The sequence below is a fragment of the Ursus maritimus genome, unplaced genomic scaffold (genome assembly GCF_017311325.1).
Source record: "Ursus maritimus isolate PB19 unplaced genomic scaffold, ASM1731132v1 scaffold_3, whole genome shotgun sequence".
Lineage (NCBI taxonomy): Eukaryota > Metazoa > Chordata > Mammalia > Carnivora > Ursidae > Ursus > Ursus maritimus.
Genome location: NW_024425563.1, coordinates 1,497,145 through 1,518,859, shown reverse-complemented (window position 1 = coordinate 1,518,859; position 21,715 = coordinate 1,497,145). Strand labels below are relative to the sequence as shown.

General features: G+C 47.6%; 1 protein-coding gene across 5 annotated transcripts in view; it reads left to right on the top strand.

Moving 5' to 3' along the window:
- DNAJB6 (DnaJ heat shock protein family (Hsp40) member B6) overlaps positions 1-21,715 on the top strand; it is a 71,930-nt gene that overhangs the window by 13,738 nt on the left and 36,477 nt on the right. For 4 of the 5 annotated variants that reach the window (XM_040643751.1, XM_040643752.1, XM_040643750.1 and 1 more), the window contains exons 2-5: positions 11,523-11,613; positions 14,041-14,150; positions 16,200-16,259; positions 17,022-17,132. In XM_040643751.1, the coding sequence (XP_040499685.1) occupies positions 11,549-11,613; positions 14,041-14,150; positions 16,200-16,259; positions 17,022-17,132 (346 nt within the window). In that variant the 5' untranslated portion in view covers positions 11,523-11,548. Of the gene's footprint in view, positions 1-11,522; positions 11,614-14,040; positions 14,151-16,199; positions 16,260-17,021; positions 17,133-19,135; positions 19,241-20,323; positions 20,706-21,715 lie in introns of those variants that run through there. The other variant, XM_040643753.1, reaches the window with a different exon arrangement.

Below are 21,715 nucleotides of genomic sequence, written 5' to 3'. Positions count from 1 at the left end.
TTTATCTGTGGATAAGGAAATAATCTGTATGTGAAATGTTCATTTTATCTGCATCTCTTCTGGTTTAGCAGCAGTTAAAGTTGTTTTGGAATTGGGTAGTATTTCTGTTTCCAGGTTGCTTTTATCCTATACTGTACAATTGGCCATACGTTTAGTGTATGGGTTTACATCCTTGTTTTAGAAAATGCTGTTAATATTTTAAAATAGCGCGTTCTGTAGGGAAATGACCGATGCAGATGTATACATGGCATTTTATTTTGTATAAAGTTCTGAGGTTAGTCATCGATAATTGGTGGATTTTGTTAAGTTTAACTTACTCCTCTTACCCTTACTTGCTCCGACGCGGGGGGGGGGGGGGGGGGGAGGTACTGAGCCTGGGGCTGACACTGTGGGTGGACGCGGTGGTGTCAGGACTTGAGCCTTCTCTGCAGCTTCCCGACGCGATGCCCAGGGTCCTCAGTGCCTCATTGGATCTTTATTTGTAGACCTTAGGGTATTTTCCTTTTATTGTCTTTATAGAGCATGTTTTTGAATTTATGGTAAAACTTGTTCATCTTTTTGGCATTTGTTAAAGAGGTAGTGTTGAGATGTAAGGCATGTCTTTGAATAGCATTGTTTGGCTCCCACACTCACAGCATAGCTTGATAGGAGAGTTCTCCGCTCAAACTGGGGATTCAGATTGACTGTTCCTTTGAGCCCCTCAGCTGTGGTGTGATTCCATATGTACTTGTAATGCCTGGCATGAGACAGGGACACATTTCCTCCTGAATAGGCTAATAACGCAGCCTGAATTATTACTAAACTGAACGTAACCTCACTAGTACAAACTTGTTATCATGTGGATTAAAACGTTTTTAATACTGTTTTCAATAGAAATTGAAGAAAAGCTTTCATTGTGGTTGTGCATGGAACCCCGTTAACGAAATCTCATTGCTGTAGTGGGTGACCCTTAAGGGGTTCCTGAATCTCTCTTCCCTTGACTACTCCCTTTCTTTTTTCTTTTTTTTTTTTTTAAAGATTTTATTTATTTATTCGACAGGATAGAGACAGCCAGCGAGAGAGGGAACACAAGCAGGGGGAGTGGGAGAGGAAGAAGCAGGCTCATAGCAGAGGAGCCTGATGTGGGGCTCGATCCCAGAATGCCGGGATCACGCCCTGAGCCGAAGGCAGACGCTCAACCGCTGTGCCACCCAGGTGCCCCTTGACTACTCCCTTTCATTCCTACTGTTATTTTTCTGATTCAGATACGCATTTCATTTGAGATATTTTTTTAACGGATCTCCCCCAGCACCACCCATTCATATTTCCTTTAGAAGTTGACCTATCTTGGGGCGCCTGGGTGGCTCAGTCATTAGGCGTCTGCCTTAGGCTCAGGTCATGATCCCAGCATTCTGGGATCGAGCCCTGCATCGGTCTCCCTGCTCAGTGGGAAGCCTGCGTCTCCCTCTCCCTCTCCCTCTCCCCCTGCTTGTGTTCCCTCTCTCGCTGTGTCTCTCCCTGTCAAATAAATAAAATCTTAAAAAAAAAAAAGTTGACCTATCTTGTGCTTACAAGTGATTTTCTCAAATACACCCCTGATCATTGCTTAAAAACCGTTTTTCTAATAGTCGAAAAGTCCTATTTCTTCGGCATGTTCTAAGATTATTGGTGAATCGTATCTTCTTGAGCCTCCCAGGTAGGCTCTAAAGTCTTGCCTTCCTAGCTTGTTGCTTCTCCCGTGGGCCACGTGCTTTCATAGTTGTGTCTGTGCGTGCTGTCACTCCAGTTGGGAAGGTTTGACCTGTCTGCACAGGGAGCTGCTTTCTGTTTTCCAGTTCTTCAGGAAGTGGCAGTGTTCTTTCACGCTTTCTTTGCCCCGCTGTCTCCATACCCTCTCCCCCACACTCTTCGCATATTTGTGTTAACTGTCTATGACTAAGTTGTTCACGTGTCTGACTTTGAAACTTGGTGACTTATTCCCAAAGCTAGCATACAGTTGTTATAAATAGTAAATTTGTATGATTAAATTCATTCAGAATTATGTCATTGTTTTCATTGAGAGTAACTATGTTGATGGTAGAATTGGTATCAAAAAGGTTTTGATTGATCAGAACAGTGGGCCAGCATAAGCAAGGTGGAACAGATGGGGCAAACTCTGACGTTCATTTGTCCGAAGAGCCGTGGTTGCACAGAGGCAGTAATGAGAGGCAGGACAGTGACGAGAGACTCAAAAAGGCACATAGCTCAGTTTATGTTGATGATTGAATTCAGGAATGTTTCCTAGGAGAGTTGACCTAGCGCTGATGGTCCAGGTTCAGAGAAGTACGGTAGTCTTGTTACCTTTCGTTGGTGACTTTTGACCATCCCTGCATCATCTGTGCTGGATTCTGGGTACTAAGGACTTTGGAGCCTTGGAGCTTGCTCAAAGCCGTGTTCTTAGGAGGGACTGCCAAGAAATGTAAGGCCGTATTAGTCGAGAGAGTGAAAAATTCGTGAAGATAAAGCCCCTGAATGTTTGAAGACCTCTGTGTGAAAGAGAAATTGAGCCTGCGTTGTGTAACCTGAACCAGGGACCAAGGGGTGACAACTCCCTGGAGCCCCTGCTGTTCAGGGTAAAGAATCCAGTAACTGTCCACCGTTGATGGCTGCTCCCTAGAGTTCAGGCAGAGAAAGTTTGGACTAATTAGTAGTTATTGTAGTGGGTATGCTTTATGAGGCAAAATTGAAACTTGGTTACTTAAAGGTCCTTTTATTTAGCAAGGACACGCTGGTGCTGCTGGCCCAAGTCTGTGCTTCGAGAAGCACTAGGTTATCTTCAGAGGGAAACTTCTAATTTTTTTTTTTTTTTTAAGATTTTATTTATTTATTTGACAGAGGGAGAGACAGCCAGCAAGAGAAGGAACACAAGCAGGGGGCGTGGGAGAGGAAGAAGCAGACTCCTAGTGGAGGAGCCTGATGTGGGGCTCGATCCCAGAACGCCGGGATCACGCCCTGAGTCGAAGGCAGACGCTTAACGACTGCGCCACCCAGGCGCCCCGAAACTTCTAATTCTAGCATTTTTTTTCTGCATTTGTTAGTGGGAATTTTAGAATGTTGGCTTGGCATTTATTTGGTTGTGAATGTAGTTTGTACGAGAAAGGCGGCAGAGGAAATCTTTGATTCTCACGCTGCTGTGTGTGTTAAACGAGTGACCGTCATTCTGGTGGTCTGATTCCCTTCTGGTCCGTGTGTGCTACATCACTCTTGTTCTGATGTCCTTTTGACCCCGCTGTACTTTCTCTTTTTGACTCCCCCCCCCCCTTTTTAAACTTTGGAGTGATTTCAGATTTACAGTAGTCATCAAGACAGTATGTGCATTTCCTGTCTACCTTTGAGCCAGCTTTCCTTAGTAATCTGTGTAGCCACAGGCCATTTACTGACACTGAGAGGTCAGCATTACTAAGATACTGTTAACTATGAACTTGATTCGCATCCTGCCAGTATTCCAGTATTGCCCTCCTCTTGCTCCACACACCAGCCCAGGTGGCATTTAGTTGCCATTTATTCTTAGTCACCTCCAGGATGTTATAGTTCTGGTCTTTTCTTCTTCTTCTTCTTTTTTTTTTCTTTTGATCAGGCCTATAGTTTTTGCTAGCACCTTTACTTTTTTGCTCAGTAGCATGTCCTAGGCTCATCTTGTACTTTTCCTGCCCCAGAGCCAAGCATTGCGAGTGAAGTCAAGCCTCACTCCATGTGATCCCCAGTGGAGCTGACCGTGTCCTTTGTAGCTGGTTGTGTCCAGTGCGGACATCATATTGTATCTGCTGTGATGGCCCCTGTGTATTTATAGCTTACCTTGGCTGTGAGAGAAGAGGGTATGATTAAGAGGCTCCAGCAGGAGGAGGGGCTGGTGCCATTAAAGATAGAGAAAAGTTGAAGGGGTTTGAGGTAGTTGGCAGTCACACCAGACAGAACTGTGGATTACTTTGTGTGTATGTCGGGGGTGGGTAGCAGTATTGATGAGGGCAGAAGTTTCCAGTCAAAAGCCTGGAAGTGGAAGGCAGAATTTACTAGAGAAAGACAAGGAGTGGAGTAGGGAGCATCCAGTGAAATTCGGTCCTGTTCTATTTGGGAGGTCTGTCACACGCCAAGTAGCTCTGTCAGGTAGTCATCTGTCTATTCATGTCTGAAGTGCCAAAGAGAGACCTAGGATTGGAGCTTAAATTTGGGAGTCGTTGCGAAAGAGATGGTATTTTTGCATAATGGAGTGGATGAAAACACGTGAGTATAGCATGAGAAGAGGTTTCTGAACTCTAGCTTCCCTACCCTGTGTTCACAAGGCTCGTTGGGAGAGCAGATCAGAAGACGGGGACAGGACTGGAAAGCCCCTGTGTGCTGAGGGCTTTGGGGAGTCGAACTGTGCTAGATTTTCCTCTTGACCTCAGTGAGAGTGAGCTTCAAGCGGTGGTACTGGTGTTGGGGAGAGCTAGACGGGACTGGGTGCAGGAGCAGAGAAAGGTGGCGGCGGTACCAACAGCCTTGTGCTGAAGGGGTGACGGGAGGGTGAGGTTTTGGACTCTCCAGATACTTGGTCTCATTGAGTTCATTTGCGTTTTCTTCAGGGAGTAGCCTTTTAGAAAGATGACTAGCCGTCATTCAAGTGTTGCTTGTTTCCCAGGTTCTGCTAATTGATGGTGCTTGTGCACCCCACCCCCCCCAGCCAGGCGTGTCCCGGGGGATGTTGTCGGTAGTTAAGTGACCAGGGCATTTACTGCATGGCATGTTGAAGCCACGTTTCCACCCACTTCTGCACTGAGTGCCTTGATCTTGCTGCTACGCTACCATCATTTGCACAGAGACAGGTACATCCGTGCAAATAAAGAGCAACCGTTTGGACTTGCATACCAGCTTTGAAGTGGTACCAAGGACGTCCTGAGGCAGTGGCATCTGATGCAGTGGATGACCTCTGACCACGTGTGGCTCTGGTGATGATTCATCTGTTATGAATTGGGAGCCTAGTCCTGAGATTTCTCCCTCTGTTCTGCTTGGTAACCGTGGATTGACATGTCCTGTCACTGCGGGGCAATCCCAGGATGCTCCCCAGATGCGTGCAGCAACAGCTGGAGCCCACAAGGGACAGTAAGCTGGCGTAGTTAATTATTAGCCCTTTGAAGTAGGGATGCTAGGATGCTGATTTTTCTGCTGCTTCTGGCTGCCCTTGCTGTGTTGTGGGTAGTGGTCAGGTGTTTACTTCCTGAAGATACGAGCTTGCTGTGCTTCTTGGTCATGAGAATCGGTGACCTCTTCTGTGGCTAGTAATTTTGAGACTGAACTTGGCTGCTGTCACTGGCCGACCAGTATGCTTTGAATGTTGTAACTACCAGCAAGGAAACCTTTTAAAAATGGGTGCTCACTCCTGTCTTGTGCAGTTGATTGCATTTCAAATAGTTCAGTATTTTATGTTGGACATATTCAGACAGAATTGCAAAAACTATGTTGTGAACAACCACGTTCTCATGGGTACATTGTCCTGTTAATACTGTAGGGGTTCATGGCAGGCTGCCCCAGGATGGGCCACTTTTGCAGAGAGACTATATTGGAGTAAAAAGTAATCAAACCCCAGCAGATGCAGGAAAAGACTTCTGCCTCCCCCTAAGCTGCCTCAGTTTACATCGGAAAGGAGAGCCTGCACCAGGAAGGGCTCTGTTAACAGAGACTCCCCTTTGCTTAAGGAACTCGTGTGCATACAGAGCAACCTTGTCTTTCCAAACCTCTCCTCTCTCCTTCTTGCTAGTGGTCTTCCTCCCCTTCCTGTCCTCAGACCCTCCCCTCTCCTGAGCTCCTACAAGCTTCCTGCTGCCTTACTGTCTTTGGAATTTCCTGTCCATGCCTGTCACGTGCAGTTTTCTCCTGTCAATGTGGATGTGGCTCTTGAGCCCAGCTGGAAGGACCCCAGGGCCGAGGAAGGTCTTCCTCCACAGCAGCATTTTCTTTCTTTCTTTCTTTTTTTTTTAATTTGTAAAGATTTTATTTATTTATTTGACAGAGAGACAGCCAGCGAGAGAGGGAACACAGGCAGGGGGAGTGGGAGAGGAAGAAGCAGGCTCCCATCGGAGGAGCCCGATGTGGGGCTCGATCCCATCTGGGATCACTCCCTGAGCCGAAGGCAGATGCTCAACGACTGAGCCACCCAGGCGCCCCAACATTTTCTTTCTTATGTGTCTGTCACAGCTAATTGGATTTTAACGTTAAGTCGAAGAAATTACGAGAAAATACTCACCATATAGTTTTCTCTCCCTAATTTGTAATTTAAAAAAATCCTGGGAATCTATTTGAGAAAAGTACATATTTCGGTGTTCTTAAATGGCAAGTCTTGTTCAAGTCTTTTCTGAGTTCTTAACCTTCCAACCCCTAGAACTGTTATTGCTGTATGTGAGGTTATACTTTCCTTTGTAAATTTCTCCGTCAGGCGATCAAATTGATAGGATATTTCACCTAAATATATCCTAATTTCCTTCATGAGATCTTTGACCCAAGGGCTTTCTGAAAACGAGTTTTGTTTCCAGTTGTTCGTTTCTGGTTTTGTGCTTCTGTTTTCCATTTTTATTCCGTTGTTTTTGTAAGCATTCCAAAGCTTAGATGTTTTAAGTTTTGCTTGGCCAAATGGGCACATGTTTGATAAGAACATGGATTTTTCTCTTTCCTTTTTCCTTTTCCTTCCCCCCTCTTCTTTTTAAGGATTATATTTTTAAGTAATTTCTACACCCAGCGTGGGACTCAAACTTAAAACCCTGAGGTAAAGAGTAACATGCTCTACCGACTGAGCCAGCCAGGTGTCCCAAGAACGTGTATTTTCTAATTGTTAGCTGCAGGGCCCTATTTTATGTCAGCTACAAGAGGTTTGTTAAATGACATGACTGTGGATGGGCCTTTTAAAAAATGTTTTTATTTGGGGGCACCTGGCTGGCTCTGTCAGTTGAGCATACAGCTCTTGATTTCTTGGGGTCCTGAGTTTGAGCCTCACATTGGGGGTAGAGTTTACCTAAAAGAGACTTTTATTGGGGTTCCTGGGTGGCTCAGTGGGTTAAGCATCTGACCCTTGACTTTGGCTCAGGTCGTGATCCTCAGGGTTGTGGGCAGGAGCCCTGCATCAGGCTCCGCCCTGGGTGTGGAGCCTGCTTGGGATTCTGCTTCTGCTCCCCCCCCCATAAAAAAAGAAAGTTTTATTTATAAAAACAACATGTATATAACTTAAAATATCTATAAAAACTTTTAAAAGGTTTTGTTTATAAATCTTTTTTTTTTTTTTAAAGATTTTATTTTATTTGAGAGAGAGAACACAGAGAGGCAGAGGGAGAAGCAGGCTCCCCAGCTGAGCAAGGAGCCCGATGTGGAACTCGATCCCAGGACCCTGGGATCATGACCTCAGCCGAAGGCAGATGATTTAACCGACTGAGTCACCCAGGCACCCCTTTATTTATAAATCTTAACATAGTTTATGTTTTATATAACCTAAAATGTACTGTTAACAGTTTTTCAGTGTGCAGGTCAGTGACATTAAAGCATACTACTGCCACATCTCTCTCCCCTCCTGCCTCAGAACTGCCCAGTTCACGCTAGCTAGTTCCTCCCCCCAGCCTCTGGCATTCGGAAAGTTCTGTTTGCCGGAAAGTTCTGTTTGCCTTGTCGGCTGCTTTCAGTTGGGTGTTCTGAGGCCATGTTTGTTGCAGAATTCCTTTTCTTACCCTCACAAAGTCCTTGTTCCTGATAATGTTCTCATTCTGGTGGATCCTTCTTGAGAGTCACGTTGCTGTGGAAACTTTCCTAGTGTTTGCCTTGTGCATCTTTCAGGTTCTGGGAGTTTGGATTTTTCTGTCTCTTGGAAACAGTGGGGCTTTTAAAAGAACTTAATCAAATTATGGTGCACAGTGTATACTTTAAACTTACACAGTGTTCTGTTTGGTTGTATCTCAGTGAAACTGGAGAAATAAAAACAAAATAGAATTTTAAGATGTCTTTAATCTTATTTACAGTTATGTTTACTGAAGTATTTGAATATTAAATGAGTTCTTGTTTGTAGAACGTGTAGAATTGTGCTTGTTGTGTTCTTTGTTTTTGTGGAGATGGAATTGATTGGAGATACTTCTGTGTTGCACTGTGGTCCCCAGCCGCCTCAACACTTTGTCACGTCACAATAACCATTTCTTTCCTGTGGTGAGAACATACTTCAGGTCACGTTTTCTAGGGGCTCTGAAGTATTTACTGCAGTGTTGACGGCGTGACACTCCGGAACAGAATCCTCACTGCATGTCTGCGCGTCTTGAGCAGCGTCTCCCCACTTCTCCCAGCACCCTGGCTGGGATCTTACACGTTCCACGTACGACCCATCTCCTCTGGTGTGTGCTCCCCTCTTGTGCCTTCTGTAGCCGATACCCCTGCGGGCCTGCTGTTGCCATTCTCTCCGTGCCCGCTTGCTTCTGCTGTCTGGGGGACAGCGTGCGGCTCTGCGCGACCCACACATAACGAAAGGACCCTGTGGAACCGAATATTAGTCGGCCTTGAAAAGGAAGGAAACCCTGGTGTTGGTGACACCATGGATGAACCTGGAGGATGTTACGCCAAGTGAAATAAGCCAGACACAAACACTGTGTGATCTCGTGTGTGGAATCTCAGAAAGCTGAACTCCATAGCAACAGCGTGGAAGAGTGGTCACCTGGGGTTGGGGAAGGGAAGCGGCAGCTGTGTCTGTCATAGGTACAGACTTGCAGTTCTGAGTAAGTTCTGGGGACCTCCTGTGGTACAGCATGCTGACCGCTGCTTAATAATGTGCCGAATACTTGGAATTTGCTGAGAGAGATCTTAGTGTTCTCACCTCTCAAAAGAAATGGTATCTATTTAAGGTGATGGATGTGTGAATTCACTTCATTGTAATCCTTTTACCGTCTACGCGTCTATCCAAACCTGTGGTACACCTTCGACGGTTTTGTCATACTGGAGTCCAGCTGGGACAGGAGGAGCTGACCACGCTGTGGTTCTGTCAGCTCTGGAGATGAGTAGCCAGGTCGAGTACCACCTCTGTCTCCTCGCTGGTCTCGGCCTGCTTCTCCTTAGATTGGTGTGTGAGCTTCTTCCTCCCTTTCCTCAGGACTCACCGCCACAGCACAAACTCTCCTTAGCTCGGTTTAATCTGCTTTTAAATGGGCAGGCTAATAATTTAATCATTTCCAGAACAGATCGCTCTCCACCTCCAGTGTGGTTTCCATTGGTTATTGTGATTATTTTGTGAATGCTGTCTTCATTAACTAACTTTGTAAAAAAGGATTTTGAGAGCGCAAGCAAGGGAGCACAGGTGTGGGGGTGTGGGGGGAGGGGCAGAGGGAGAAGCCGACGCCCCAGTGAGCAGGGAGCCCCAGGGAACCTGATGCGGGACTCAATCCCAGGACTCCTGGATCATGACCTGAGCCACCCAGCTGCCCCTGAGTGCTTTTTTTATATGTTCCCTTTCATGTCCTTTGTTTCAGATTCTCGGAGGTGTTCTCACTCCTCTTGATGCTTTCCTTGTATCTAGAGTTTGTCAGCTTCTGTTGAGCAGGGGTTGTGTTTTCTGCTGGCATGTGTGTGACTTAGCCGTAGAGGTACTTAGTGCTCAGGTGCACCTGCATTTGCCCCACCATCCGGGGTCGTGTTTGGTGGTTGTGCCGAGCGTGGAGCATCGCAGGGTAAGAAGGTCCTGAGATTCCGTTCTGCACCTCTGGGTGAGCCCTCAGGCTTCAAGTGCTCAGGGGGGCTTTTCCTTCTCTTTGCAGCGGGGCCAAGAGGGTTTCTCTCCTCCCCCTTTCTTGCAGTTACAGCCCTTTGGGAGCCACAATACGAGGGTGTGTGTGTGTATGTGTGTATCTTCAGTGCAGCTGCTCTTCCTGTGCTGCAGAAGCGGGTCCTGTCCTGAGAACACAGGACCCCCTCCCCCATGTGGGGATTACCACTTCTGGTGTAAACTCCCTGGTTGTTTCTGGCAGCTCAGCTTTCTTCTTCAAACGTGTTTGTTGGACTTTAACATTTCTAGGTATTTCAAGGTGGTGGTGGGGATCTCGTTTATTTTAGATCATCCTGTGGTATTTTTGAATTATTTCTTGTGTCGAGCTCCTGGATTAGTAACAAGTAGATTTCATGTGTTTCCTCTGGCCCTTTATTTATTATTATTACTTTTTAGATTTGAGAGAGAGGGAGCATAGTCGGGGGAGGGGCAGAGGGAGAGGGCCAAGCAGGTTCCCCGCTGAGCAGGAAGCGGATGTGGGGCTCAATCCTAGGACCCTGAGATCAGGTACCTGAGCCATAACTGAAAGTCCGCTTCCCAACTGACTGAGCCACCCAGGTGCCCCCTTCTGACCCTGTAAATAACAGTTTGTCTGTAAACGCTTGGCTGGTCCATGCAGATGCTGAGTCAAGATGTAATACTAGATTTAAAAAAAAAATTTTTTTTTTTTTAACGATGGATTGGTCCCCAAACTTTGGCAACAACTGTATGCATCTTGTTTTGAGCAGTGGAAAAATTGCTAGCTGTGGCATCATGTAACCTAGACATCGTTCAGCCTCGGCACGGTGGCCTTAGGAAGACGATGACTGCATGTACTCCCAGTCAGAGTGTCTCAGGTCTGATAGTTGAGTGGGGGAAGTGTGTGTGTACCATTAGAGGGTAGGCCTCTTCTTCGTAAGTTTTTGGTCAGTGGCTGAATGAAGTGTTTTACCCAGATTGAAGAAGTGCATTCATCAGATTTCACTTAAAGAAGTAGCATGCCTGTGGCTGGTCTGTGGGACCCACGGCCCTCCCTGTTAGAGGTGGCAGAAGTAGAACCGCTTCTCACTGTCCTGCCCCCTGAAGTGACACGGGTAAGTGCAAGGCAAATGGCTGCTGCTAGTTTCCCACCGAAGGCGTGATCTGTAGGGACGCTCTCTAATTCGGATTGACAGCAGGGCAATACCACATTTGTTTTGTGGATGGACGGGAGTTTGAAGCCAGAGGGTAAAGGTACTCTGATAGCTGTGTTGTCAGAGACCTTTCCTTTTTCTTACCCAGAGACTTTGGGGGAGGGTGAAGGGGCGATGCAAGTCAGCGCGTTCCCAGTCTTTGCGTGGCTCCCACGTTGCAGGGACAGTGTGTTCATCCTGGTGGCTGTGCAGTCTTGCCCAATGCCTGGCACGGGAATGCACTGAATGAAGGAGGTAACCGAAGCTCCCTGAGCACGGCCCGTGTCAGGAAAACAAGATACTCACAAAGGGCCCGTCAGCTGGTGGTCAAGTGGGCCCTGAATGTCTGCCTCTGAGTCACCTGTTCGTTTTATTTAGTTTAGGCAGCTATTATTAGGTTCTTTCAGAGCTTTTTATTCTATATTGAGCAGGGTCTTAGGGCACAAGTCTTGGAATCTGTTCCCATACAAGGGCCCAGCCTGACTAGTGGTTAGTGCTCAGGTGAGATGACATGCCCCTCCCTCTCCTGCTGTGTTCCTTCCCCCACGATGAACCCAACCTTGACAATCCTGTCATTGACCGTGGATTTCTAATTGCAGGATTCACGCCAACAGCCTGTTAAAACATGGTGGATTACTATGAAGTTCTAGGCGTGCAGAGACATGCCTCAGCCGAGGATATTAAAAAGGCGTAAGTAACTGTATTTATGAAATAATGAATCTGCGCTCCCGTGCACTGGTCCTTGGTGTTGTCACTTTTTATATGTTGAAATGGGCCATGTTACATAACACTGTTTGAATGCTGCTGTTTAATTTTACCTTCAGACAGAGCAGTTAACAAATTAACTTTTGCCTTCTCAGACCTAGGCCCAGCCTGTCACTTGTCATTGAGGGATAAGAAGGTTGGTTTCCTTTGTTACTTTGCCTTGGGACAGTGGATTCTGCTGGCTGCTTAAAGTACATCAAACACTGAGGATGTGAAATAATCCCAGAGAACATTGACATTGGACTTTGGAATGGGATTGTCTTGCACTCGCCATTCTTAGAGTATGGTGCTATATACCTTGGTATAGTTGCTTTAAAAAATTCTTGTCGAGTCGCCCTAGCCTGTACCTCTAGAACCCATCTGGTCCCCAATACGGTTTGTCAGCCTTACCCATGCCTTTGTGACCAGGCCTGGCCCCTGTGCGGGGCAAAGCCGAGGGCATAGGTGGTACTCAAGGAGAACTGGATCTGTCTGGTTCACTTGACCTTAATGTGTTAAGCAGACTGTGCGAAGTACAGAGCTGGACACAGGGCTTGATCTCACAACCCTGAGATCACGATCTGAGCTGCAATCAAGAGCAGTCAGTGTCTGCAGGATGGCTTTGATGTATGAACTTAGAAAATGCTGTTACCTGCAAATGGAGTTTCCCATTAAGTGTGTGGTTAAATAAAGACTTAACTTAGATTGAATTTAGTCTTATTTTTATTTTATTTTTTAAGATTTTATTTATTTGAGAGCGCACGAATGAGGGAGGGGCAGAGGCAGAGGGAGAAGCAGGCTCCTGCTGAGCAGGGAGCCCAATGCGGGGCTCGATCCCAGGACTCTCGGATCATGACTGGAGCCGAAGGCAGATGCTTTACCGACTGAGCCACCCGGACACCCTATTTTATTTTTTTTTAAGATTTTTAAAATTTATCTGACAGAGTGCGAGAATGCTTGAGCATAAGCAGGGGGAGTGGCACACAGAGGGAGTAGCAGACTCCCCTCTGAGCAGGGAGCCTGACATGGGGCTCTGTGCCTGGACCCTGGGATCGTGACCCGAGCCAAAGGCAGACGCTTAACTGGCTGAGCCCCCAGGCGCTCCAGCCTTTTTAAAAATTTTTTTATTTTTTTAATTTTTCATGAGCAAAACTGCACCCATGGGTGGTGCGTGTTCTCAGTCCATTTTGTGGACTCCAGGCTTTGTTCATGTGCAGTGATGAGAAAAACTTCTGTTGGAGGAGTGACTGTGTGGCTGCCCTCCCGCAGTCTTACCTGTGTTGGGAGTCGTGGGCCCTGTGTGTTCCCTCTCTCCAGGTGACAGCCTGCCTGCCTTGATGCGCAAGTCCTGGTGTGGAGCCAGGCTTCAGTCTCAAGGCGGACAGCGAGAGACAACTTGATACACTACGCACTTCATGTGCTATGCCTTGACTCTTAAAAAACAAACTGAGTACTCTTTTACAAAACCTGTATGTACAAATAAAACCTGCCTGGATTCTCCTACATTACTTTGTTTTCACACCAACACACAGGTGCAAACAGACCGTTCTCTCTCTTTGGTCTTTTCCATGGTCTGCCAGTTTTTACTGAGGATTTGTAGCGCTTTAGGGCTTTTGGTCTGCTTGTTGCTTGTTTAGGTCCACAGAGATAGAAAAGTACTGTTTTAGTGTCGTGGAGTCCAGTGTCCAGTGTCAACCAGATTTTAAGTTCAAGCCAAGGTTTTTGATGAAAAGGCTACAATTAAATTGACCCACAGCAACCTTACGTCAACAACTTGTCAAGTGTTAGGAGGACCGCCTGGTTCGTCATCTAATCTTGGTTTTGAGGGGCATGCCCCTCCTGTGTTAATCCCGTCCCCGCCCCACAGGTGGGGTGCTTATGTTTAGCTAAGTAGAAAAGATTTTGTGTGTGTGTGTGCGCTTAAAAAGCATGTAAAAAAATAAACATAAAGCCTGTAATTGTTACTGTTAATTGGAGCCTTCAGTGAGTCTTGAATGCAGAACGGGGTGCTCTGTGAATGGTGCTGGCACAGCCCCCCTGTGGCGCGCTGACGAGCGAGGCGGCTCAGTGCTGCGGGGCCTCCCTGCCCCGTTACCAGGGCTGCCTTCTGCCCCTGTGTGCTGTGCTCTCGCAGCTGCACGACCAGTTCACTCTGCACACGTTGGTCTTCACACATTTTCACGTTCCTGTATTCTGCTAGGTGGGTTTGAGAACTTGTTTCTTTCGTGGTGGGGGAAAGGGAGTTTTTACTCTTGAAATTGATGTTCATCTCACGAGTTTACAGCTCTGCATCCGTTTCCCAGCCTCATGATGTTCCACAGCCATTGGATTTCTGCACATGGATGTGACCACTGCCCTTTGACTCTTTTCAAGGTACCGGAAACTGGCACTGAAGTGGCATCCAGATAAAAACCCGGAGAATAAAGAAGAAGCTGAGAGGAAGTTCAAACAAGTAGCTGAGGCGTATGAGGTGTTATCAGATGGTGAGTTAACCTACCCTGAGCTCAGATTGTCCCCAGGGCCAGTGGAGTATGTCTGTGGCTGGCCGAGGTTTTGGGCACTGAGAAAAGAAGTTTCTTTCTTTTCTTGTGAAGCTTTGACTCATGTTCCTGGCAGATACTCGATACAGTTAGCTGTGAGTGCTGTGGGGCACCCTGGCTTCTAGCAGTTTCTTTCAGGATGGCTATTTTAAACAGGACTGACAGCCTGGTCTGAGGACTGACAGGACAGATCAGGGCATAGGAATCCCATCTGGGTCATTGTGTGGCAGCGGCGGCCACAGTCTGTTGGTGGTGCAGTGATCGCTCATCCCCGTTCTGCTTAAAGACACTTGGCTAATGTATTGATTTTTCACTGCGTGCAAGGACTTCCTTAGTTTCTGGGAATATCTGGCTGAGCTTTAGACTTCCAAACTTTGAGGGGTGTGTTCCTGGGCCCAGCTCGAGAGCATAGGTGTTGGAAAGCATAGGCTTTTGAAAGTCCCATCTATTAGCCTGGTTTCCTGAATCAAGTGGAAGGGGAGCTGTTACCAGATTCCGTCAGCAGGTTCTTGGTGAGGAGAAGTTTGCGGGTCCTGGGCTTGGGAGAGCAGTGTGGAGCTTGTTAGAAGACTGGTCATCTGCTCTCACTGCCTCACCAGGAAGCAGCGCCGAATGACTTGGTGTGAGTCGGGGCAGAGGCACCAGGTCGGAGTAGGAGGCACCGGCTGCAGGGTGCGGGTGCTTGCTCCGAGTGTCCACGCGCTGTCAGGGTCACCAGAGAAAGGCTTTTTTTTTTTTTTTTTTTTTTAAGATTTTATTTATTTGAGAGAGAGAGCGAGAGAGACAGGTAGTGACAGATAGGATACAAGTGGGGAGGAGAGGGAGAAGCAGGCTCCTGCTGAGCAGGGAGCCCGATGTGGGGTTTGATCTCAGGACTCTGAGATCATGACCTGAGCCGAAGGCAGATGTTTCACCCACTGAGCCACCCAGGTGCCCCTGGTAGCGGTTTCCTGAACCGGGCTGATGGGGAGCACTGTGGGACCTCAGTGTCATTATCTTGTTGTTTGGTCCTTGTGTGTGCTGATCCAGCACTTCAGATTTGTGGATTCACAGACCAGGAGCATGAGAAAAATTGAGGACTAAACCCAAACTGTTTTTCTTACTTTGGTCAGGTGATGTAAAAAAAAAAAAATTGAACTCAAACTTGATATTTGTCAGGAAGAGAACCTTTAAATTTTCATAAAGATGCTGTTGTTTCTCTTTTCTCCCCTTTTCTGAGGGAGAGTGTTTTTCACGTTCTCTTACGCAGCCTCCAGCCAGGAAGTCCTTCATAGTGTGGTTACCATTCTTACTAGAGCTTGGTTACCATAAACTGACTTTCAGGGTTTGCTTGTACACGGTTCCCCATAACGCCTGTTATTTTACCTCACAGTCTGGTAGGACCTGGTATTCGGGGGGAAAACGCATGGCATCCAAAGAAGGCGCTTGTCCATCCAGGGCTGCAGTGCAGTCAGTTGTTCCAGAGGGTAACTATGGAGGACAGAGGACAGCAGGCATCATCAAGGCTTGGTTGGGCCGTTGTTCTTCCAAGGGGATTAAGCCTGCGGGGTTAAAGTTGGCTCCTCATCTGGCTTTTAGTACATTGATTTCCTGCCTCACCAAGGCCACCTGTTCCTCTCCATGCCACAGATCTTGTCCCCCCAGTTGGACCTTGTAGTAAGAAGGTACACGTCTAGAATTGGAGTAGTTTCATAACTTGCAGTGTGATTTTAGTGGATGCATGAGCCACATGCTCTGTGCACAGTAGGCTGAAAGAAATACTTTATAATCACGTTTTAAACTTCTACTTAAACATTTTCCTGAGTTTTTACAGAGATATACTTGGATTTCCCCTCTTCCCCTTTTTTCTTTAAAGTAAGAGAGGCCTAACTCCTTAAAACTGTGAAACCTTGAAAACTGCATTGGTTCTTTGGTTTACAATTTGGAAATACTTAGGTGAATTTTGAGGGGAAAGAGCTTCGTCTTTACTGATTTTCCTTTTTAAATTTATAGCAAAAAAACGGGACATCTATGACAGATACGGCAAAGAAGGGTTAAATGGTGGAGGTGGAGGTACGTAAATGTCGATTTTTCTCTTGGTTTTGTAGTGAGCAAAGGAGGCCATCTGGCTCTGGGAGGTCTTGACAGGGGGTTGGATTTGTCAGTTTTCTTGCACTGGGGCATGTTTCAGGAAACACAAATGCAGCCTGGAAAGGCTGGATTGCAGGCGGGAAGGCAAGGTGGGCCACATTGAACAGCCTTGTGTTAGGCGACACAGTGTGTGCTGAGGTAGTTTTCGTGCACGCGGAGTCGGTTATGACCCTGTGCTGCCGCACTGTGAGTTAGTGCTCCCAGATCTGTACCTCATCCCGGGTCAGAATGTTCACAGGGCCTAGAGAGCAGACGGTACCCATGAGCCTGACAGCCGGTGGCGGCGGCCTCACACGGGGGCGCGTGTTTGACAGCAGTCCCTGTGACGGCCTGATCAGCGGGCGTTGGGATTTTAGTGCTGCAGACTGAGCACAGACCTGGGTGACGAGCACGAGCGAATGTTTTTATGCCCGGCGTACATGCCGCTTCACGACAGAAGGGAAAACTGTGTTTCCTGTGTGTGGATGGCAGTTGTAGAGACGGTGAGAAAGTACCAGTGGCCACGCTGCTGTGACCTTCAGGAGCGCGAAGGCCGCACGCGGGTGCACAGGCTGTGAAACGGCCACAGGTGCATGAGCCGTTTACTTTTTTATTTAGGTCCCGATTTATAGAATATTGTGTAGATGAGTAACTGCTTACTAAGTGCAAGAATTCAGAAACTAAAAGGTCTATTATATTATGTAGGTGGAGTTCATTTCGACAGTCCGTTCGAGTTTGGCTTCACATTCCGTAACCCAGATGAAGTCTTCAGGGAATTTTTTGGTGGAAGGGACCCGTTTTCATTCGACTTCTTCGGTAAGTTCATTGTTCCGTGGGCATGTCCATGACTCCGATGAGACGGGCATCTTTTTCCGCTCCATCGCCATGGTGCACTGTTGTTCATCTTTGTTGAAGCAGTGTAGGGGCTCTGAAACCCGTTTCCTCCTCTTCAGCAGAGGGTTCTGAACGAGCGCCTTGCACATGAAAATAATAAAGCTTTGAACGTATTTATTTTCTTCATAATGTATGGCCCCAATTAACATCCCTTTTTTTCCCCTCAGACAGTGGTAAGGATGCAGGTTCTGGGGGCTTGGAGGTGCTGCTGGCTGTTGAGCATGGAGTTCTATGTGAATTTGGCCCGAGTTGTTCTGGGTAGATACTGGGCATTGTAGCAGATCTTGTTCAGAGGACGTTGGCTCTATAAACCTGTCTCTGTTTCTCTAACTATGGTGCATTGTGACTGTTGAGTTCACAGTTGGTGAAAAGAACATCTCTAGACATCTCTAGAGCAAGGCAGCGCAGATGCTAATGGCCGAGAGTAGTTTTTGCTAAAGGAGATCGTGGTGTTCCAGCTGCTGTGTCATTGCAGAATGGCTTGTCCCATCAACTGCACCTCTTAGCACCGATGCTTGATGCCAGGTTTTCGTGTCTCCAACGCAGGTGGGGTGGGGAGTACGTGTGCGCCGCCTGTTGAGAGCGTGCCCTCTCCGCGGTGGCCGGAGCTGCCCCAGGGTGCTGGGAAACTCGGAGGCCAGGGCGCGCTGGGTCCAGCCCCAGCCATTTCTGTGTTGGCTCACTGTGGGGGACCCAGCCTGTGCTTCCATCCTTTGTGGCCTGGAACCTGGTTGGAGAGCCCAAGCACCACCTGCACCCCTCCAGGAGGGAAACCAGAAGAGAGCTTCTGTCTACACCTAACAGGGGAGAAATGAGTGGACCCTTGTCCATCCTAGGCATGAAGAAGAGTAATTCGCTGCCATGTCCGGTAGGTATTGGGGCCTTTTAAATGGTATGGCCCTTGAGTTTATTTCAGATGGGGATTCAGAGAGGTTTTCCTTATTTTTTACTGTGGTATGGCCTGACTTGAAGAGGGTATCTGATGGAGGGAGGTGGGTAGTGGTAAAATATATATCAGCATAGATTAGCTTTTTCATCCACGGATAATACAGTGAGGGTAAGTTAGGGGTGAAGAGGAAATTGGTCTTTCGAAGACTTTTGCTTTAATACTGCTGCCACAGAGCATGGATCGGGAAGCCTCCCCATTAACATACGAGGTACTATATTCATCCTTTATTAATTGGCTTTCGTGTATGTAACAAATCTTACCGTAAGGAAAGTACAAAGAATTTCATGATCTTTCCTGTGGTAAAATTACTTCTGTGTCTCATTACAACCTTTAGCGAACTGCACATGTGTTGTTTTGGGGGAGCAGGGCCATGTTGGGTGTATGTCTTCGTGGCCAAGGGAGGATCTTCTGCCACCAAGGGTTTCGGTTCTAGCGCACCTCAACCGGGGGGGAGGGGGTTGGCAAAGCAGGCTGACTTCTGTGAGCCGGAGGCCAGGCGCGCCTTAGATCTTCATGGTGTACTCTGGGGAGGAGTCCCTTAGTGATTGAATCGTAGCCAGAGTTTGTTTTCCTTGGGAAAATAGTCTGACAGGCCGAGCTTCCTCAAGAATGGTGTTCGTTGAGCAGTTCTTTCTAGAGTGAAGAAGGTGTAGAGATGATAATTGGGTGTAAATGAGGACGTGATTTCAGTTTTTTACCCGCTATACGCTATTTAACCTCTTGACTTCTGCGTTTTCTACATTGTGAGATGTGTGTATGGGTGTCTTATCCACGCATAGTTCACTGAGGTCGTGGGCACGGGGCACATTTTAGCAGAAATTTCTTGTTTCCTGTTTAAGAGATAACTAGTCTTGTAATTCTAGACACCGGGCCCTCCGTTTTAGATACTGAGATGCTCAGTTTTTAAGAATAGGCATTTCCCTTATGTTTCCCATGATCAGTGTGGCAGTGATATTTCTTCAATCCATTCTTGTAGGTGTTCTAGGTGACTTCCATTTTCAGGCTCTAAGGATTTACACACAGGAAAAGAAGCTTCTCCACGGCTACTACATGTACGAAGTAACGGTACAGCCTGCCGGGGGTATGTGTGGTCTGGATTTTCATGCAGGGCTGGGGGTTTCTGCTCTGCCAGTGGTGTCATTGATGGTAGCCCGCAACTGCATCTTTTTTTTTTACTTAGCCCTGTTAGGATGTCCATTTGTAGTAGCACATAACTTTTAGTCTTAATTTTTTCACATGACTTACTTTTTTTTTCCCCTCTCCTGTTCTGCCTTCTGAGAAAAGTAGGTCAGAATCTAAGACCTTCCGAACTGCACTTTGCGGGTATCAGAATATAAAATTCCATGTCTGACTCCCTAAATGAAAGGGGACAAAACTTGAAAGAGCTAGTGAGTGAGCTGGTGGGAAGGATTGAGGTGTGAAGGGTGTTGGACAGACTGTACGCAGTTCTGTGCCCCAGGACCAATCAGTGAGAATTGTCAGGTGGTGGTAGAGCGCTTGGGCCTGGGGCCTTGCTGATGCTGAAGGCCCGGTGACCACGACTGCCATCCCCTGGAGAGGTAGTCATGTGGATTCCTCAACCTACATGGAGCCCTCCCTGGCCCTGAGAGAGGGTGCAAGTGATAGGTTTGCGGGCAGCTGATTTTGTTTAAATCCTTCCCCAAATATTGAGCATACCAAAATGAGCTCTTGTCCAGTCGTCGATTGGAAGGGATTGCATTAACTTGAGTTAGGGTGATCTGTTCATTGTTTACTTTTACAGGACACCATTCCTCAACGTTCTAAGATGGACCAGTAACTAATATTAGGGTCTCGTAGTCATTGCAGCCCCAGCAGAAATATGTTTGGAAGAGTTGTCTGGGTATAACCTAACATTTTTATTTACTTCTATTCTCCTGTTAGAAAGTAAAAGCCGAACTTTAACACCTAAAACCATTCCCTGAGGGCCCATTCAATTCAGCCCATTTTCCCATCGTAAGGGCATCAATCCTGTAAGCCTTGTCTGTGAAAGAAACTGCCATGGCCATGGAGACGGGATAGGGCCTGTCAGCTCAGGGAAAGCGGGCTTTTGGAGGGAAGTGGAATTTTGTCGAGGAGGGTATAGCTAATTGTTCTGAACCAGATCTAACTTTAATGTAGTGAGCCCATCATTTTGCTCTCCCAGGGTTCGAGGAGGTGGCGAGTGAGGAGTTGGAGCCCGGGTTTGAGGACTCGGCGGAAGACGCCCAGAGTGAAGAGGACAGCGAGGTTTTGGATGTGATCTCTAGCGAGGAACTTGATATCTGTAGTGAAGATGAGCCGAGTGAAGGCTGTAGCCGGGGCCAGGGCGAGCTTCCGAGTGAGGAGCTGGAGTTTGTGTCCAGTGAGGATGAGGCGAGTCCGGGGGACGTGGAGGAGCTCAGCGAGGAGTGCGAGGAGCTGCTGAGCGAGGACAGCGGGCCGGAGCTGGAGGGGCTGCCCGTGGGGCAGTGAGTGGGGGTGTCCTTGTTTGCGGGGGGGGGGGGCCTGCCCAACGGGAAGCGCGTCTGGAATAAAATGTTTGTGCATTACTGACTGTGCCTGAGACAGTCCTTGCTTAGATACTAGTGTAGCAGTCCTGGAGGGAGTGGAGGAAACAAGGAAGGGGTGGATGCCCCAGGAGGAGAGGCGGGGCAGCTCCCAGAGGCTGGCTGTCCTGTAGAACGAGAAGCCCGTGCATTTAGGCCCATGGGGTGTTCTGGGGTGGCCGAAACACTTCCATGGGCCTGGGGGCTGAAAACAGGAACTGATGCCTCTTGGTCCTAGAGGCCGGGAGCGGGAGACCAGGTCCTGGGAGGGAGCAGCTTCTGGCGGCCTTAGGTGGTCCTCGCATGTAGCTATCTCCTCCCTGTGTCTGCACGTTGTGCTCCCTCTGCCTGTGTGTCACTGTCCACATTTCCCCCTCATAGAGACACTAGTGCTCCTGGATTCAGACCAACCCTACCGAGCTCATCTTAACTCTGTCTCCAGCGGAGACCCTGTTTCCTTCTGAATGAGATCACACTCATGGAGTCTGGGGCTTTGGGATTCCACATCATTTTGGAGGGCCACAAGCCATCCAGTAAAGTAGTTTTCCCTAAAGACTTGTCTGTATACCCTAGAAGCAGCCCATTTTGGAAGGAGAAATAAGGGGAAGCCTTTGAAATGTGAGATGTGCTAAGAGAAACCAGAAGGCGGAGGTGCGGAGGTGAGAGAGGCGCGGGTGCCCTCCGTAATTCCTTAGGGACGAAATGTCATATTCGGGCATCCCTGCACACGCGTAATTTGAAAGAAGGCAAGGAGTAGGACTTAAAAATCCACATAGATATGTAACGTGTTAAACTGGTTTCCGGCCATAGTAAAGACGGTTTTCATGTAACTTGTGTAACGACCACAGAGCCCATGGTCCTGAATGAGTAAGGGGGGGTCAGTGTTGCCCCTCTGGCTTCTCCACTTGTTCCTCTTTGGCGGAGGCCTAGTGCTCTGGTCCGGTTTTCTTGGAGAACATAACAGTATAGCGTTATGTGCGTATTGGAGAACTCTTGCTCTGTGGAGCTGG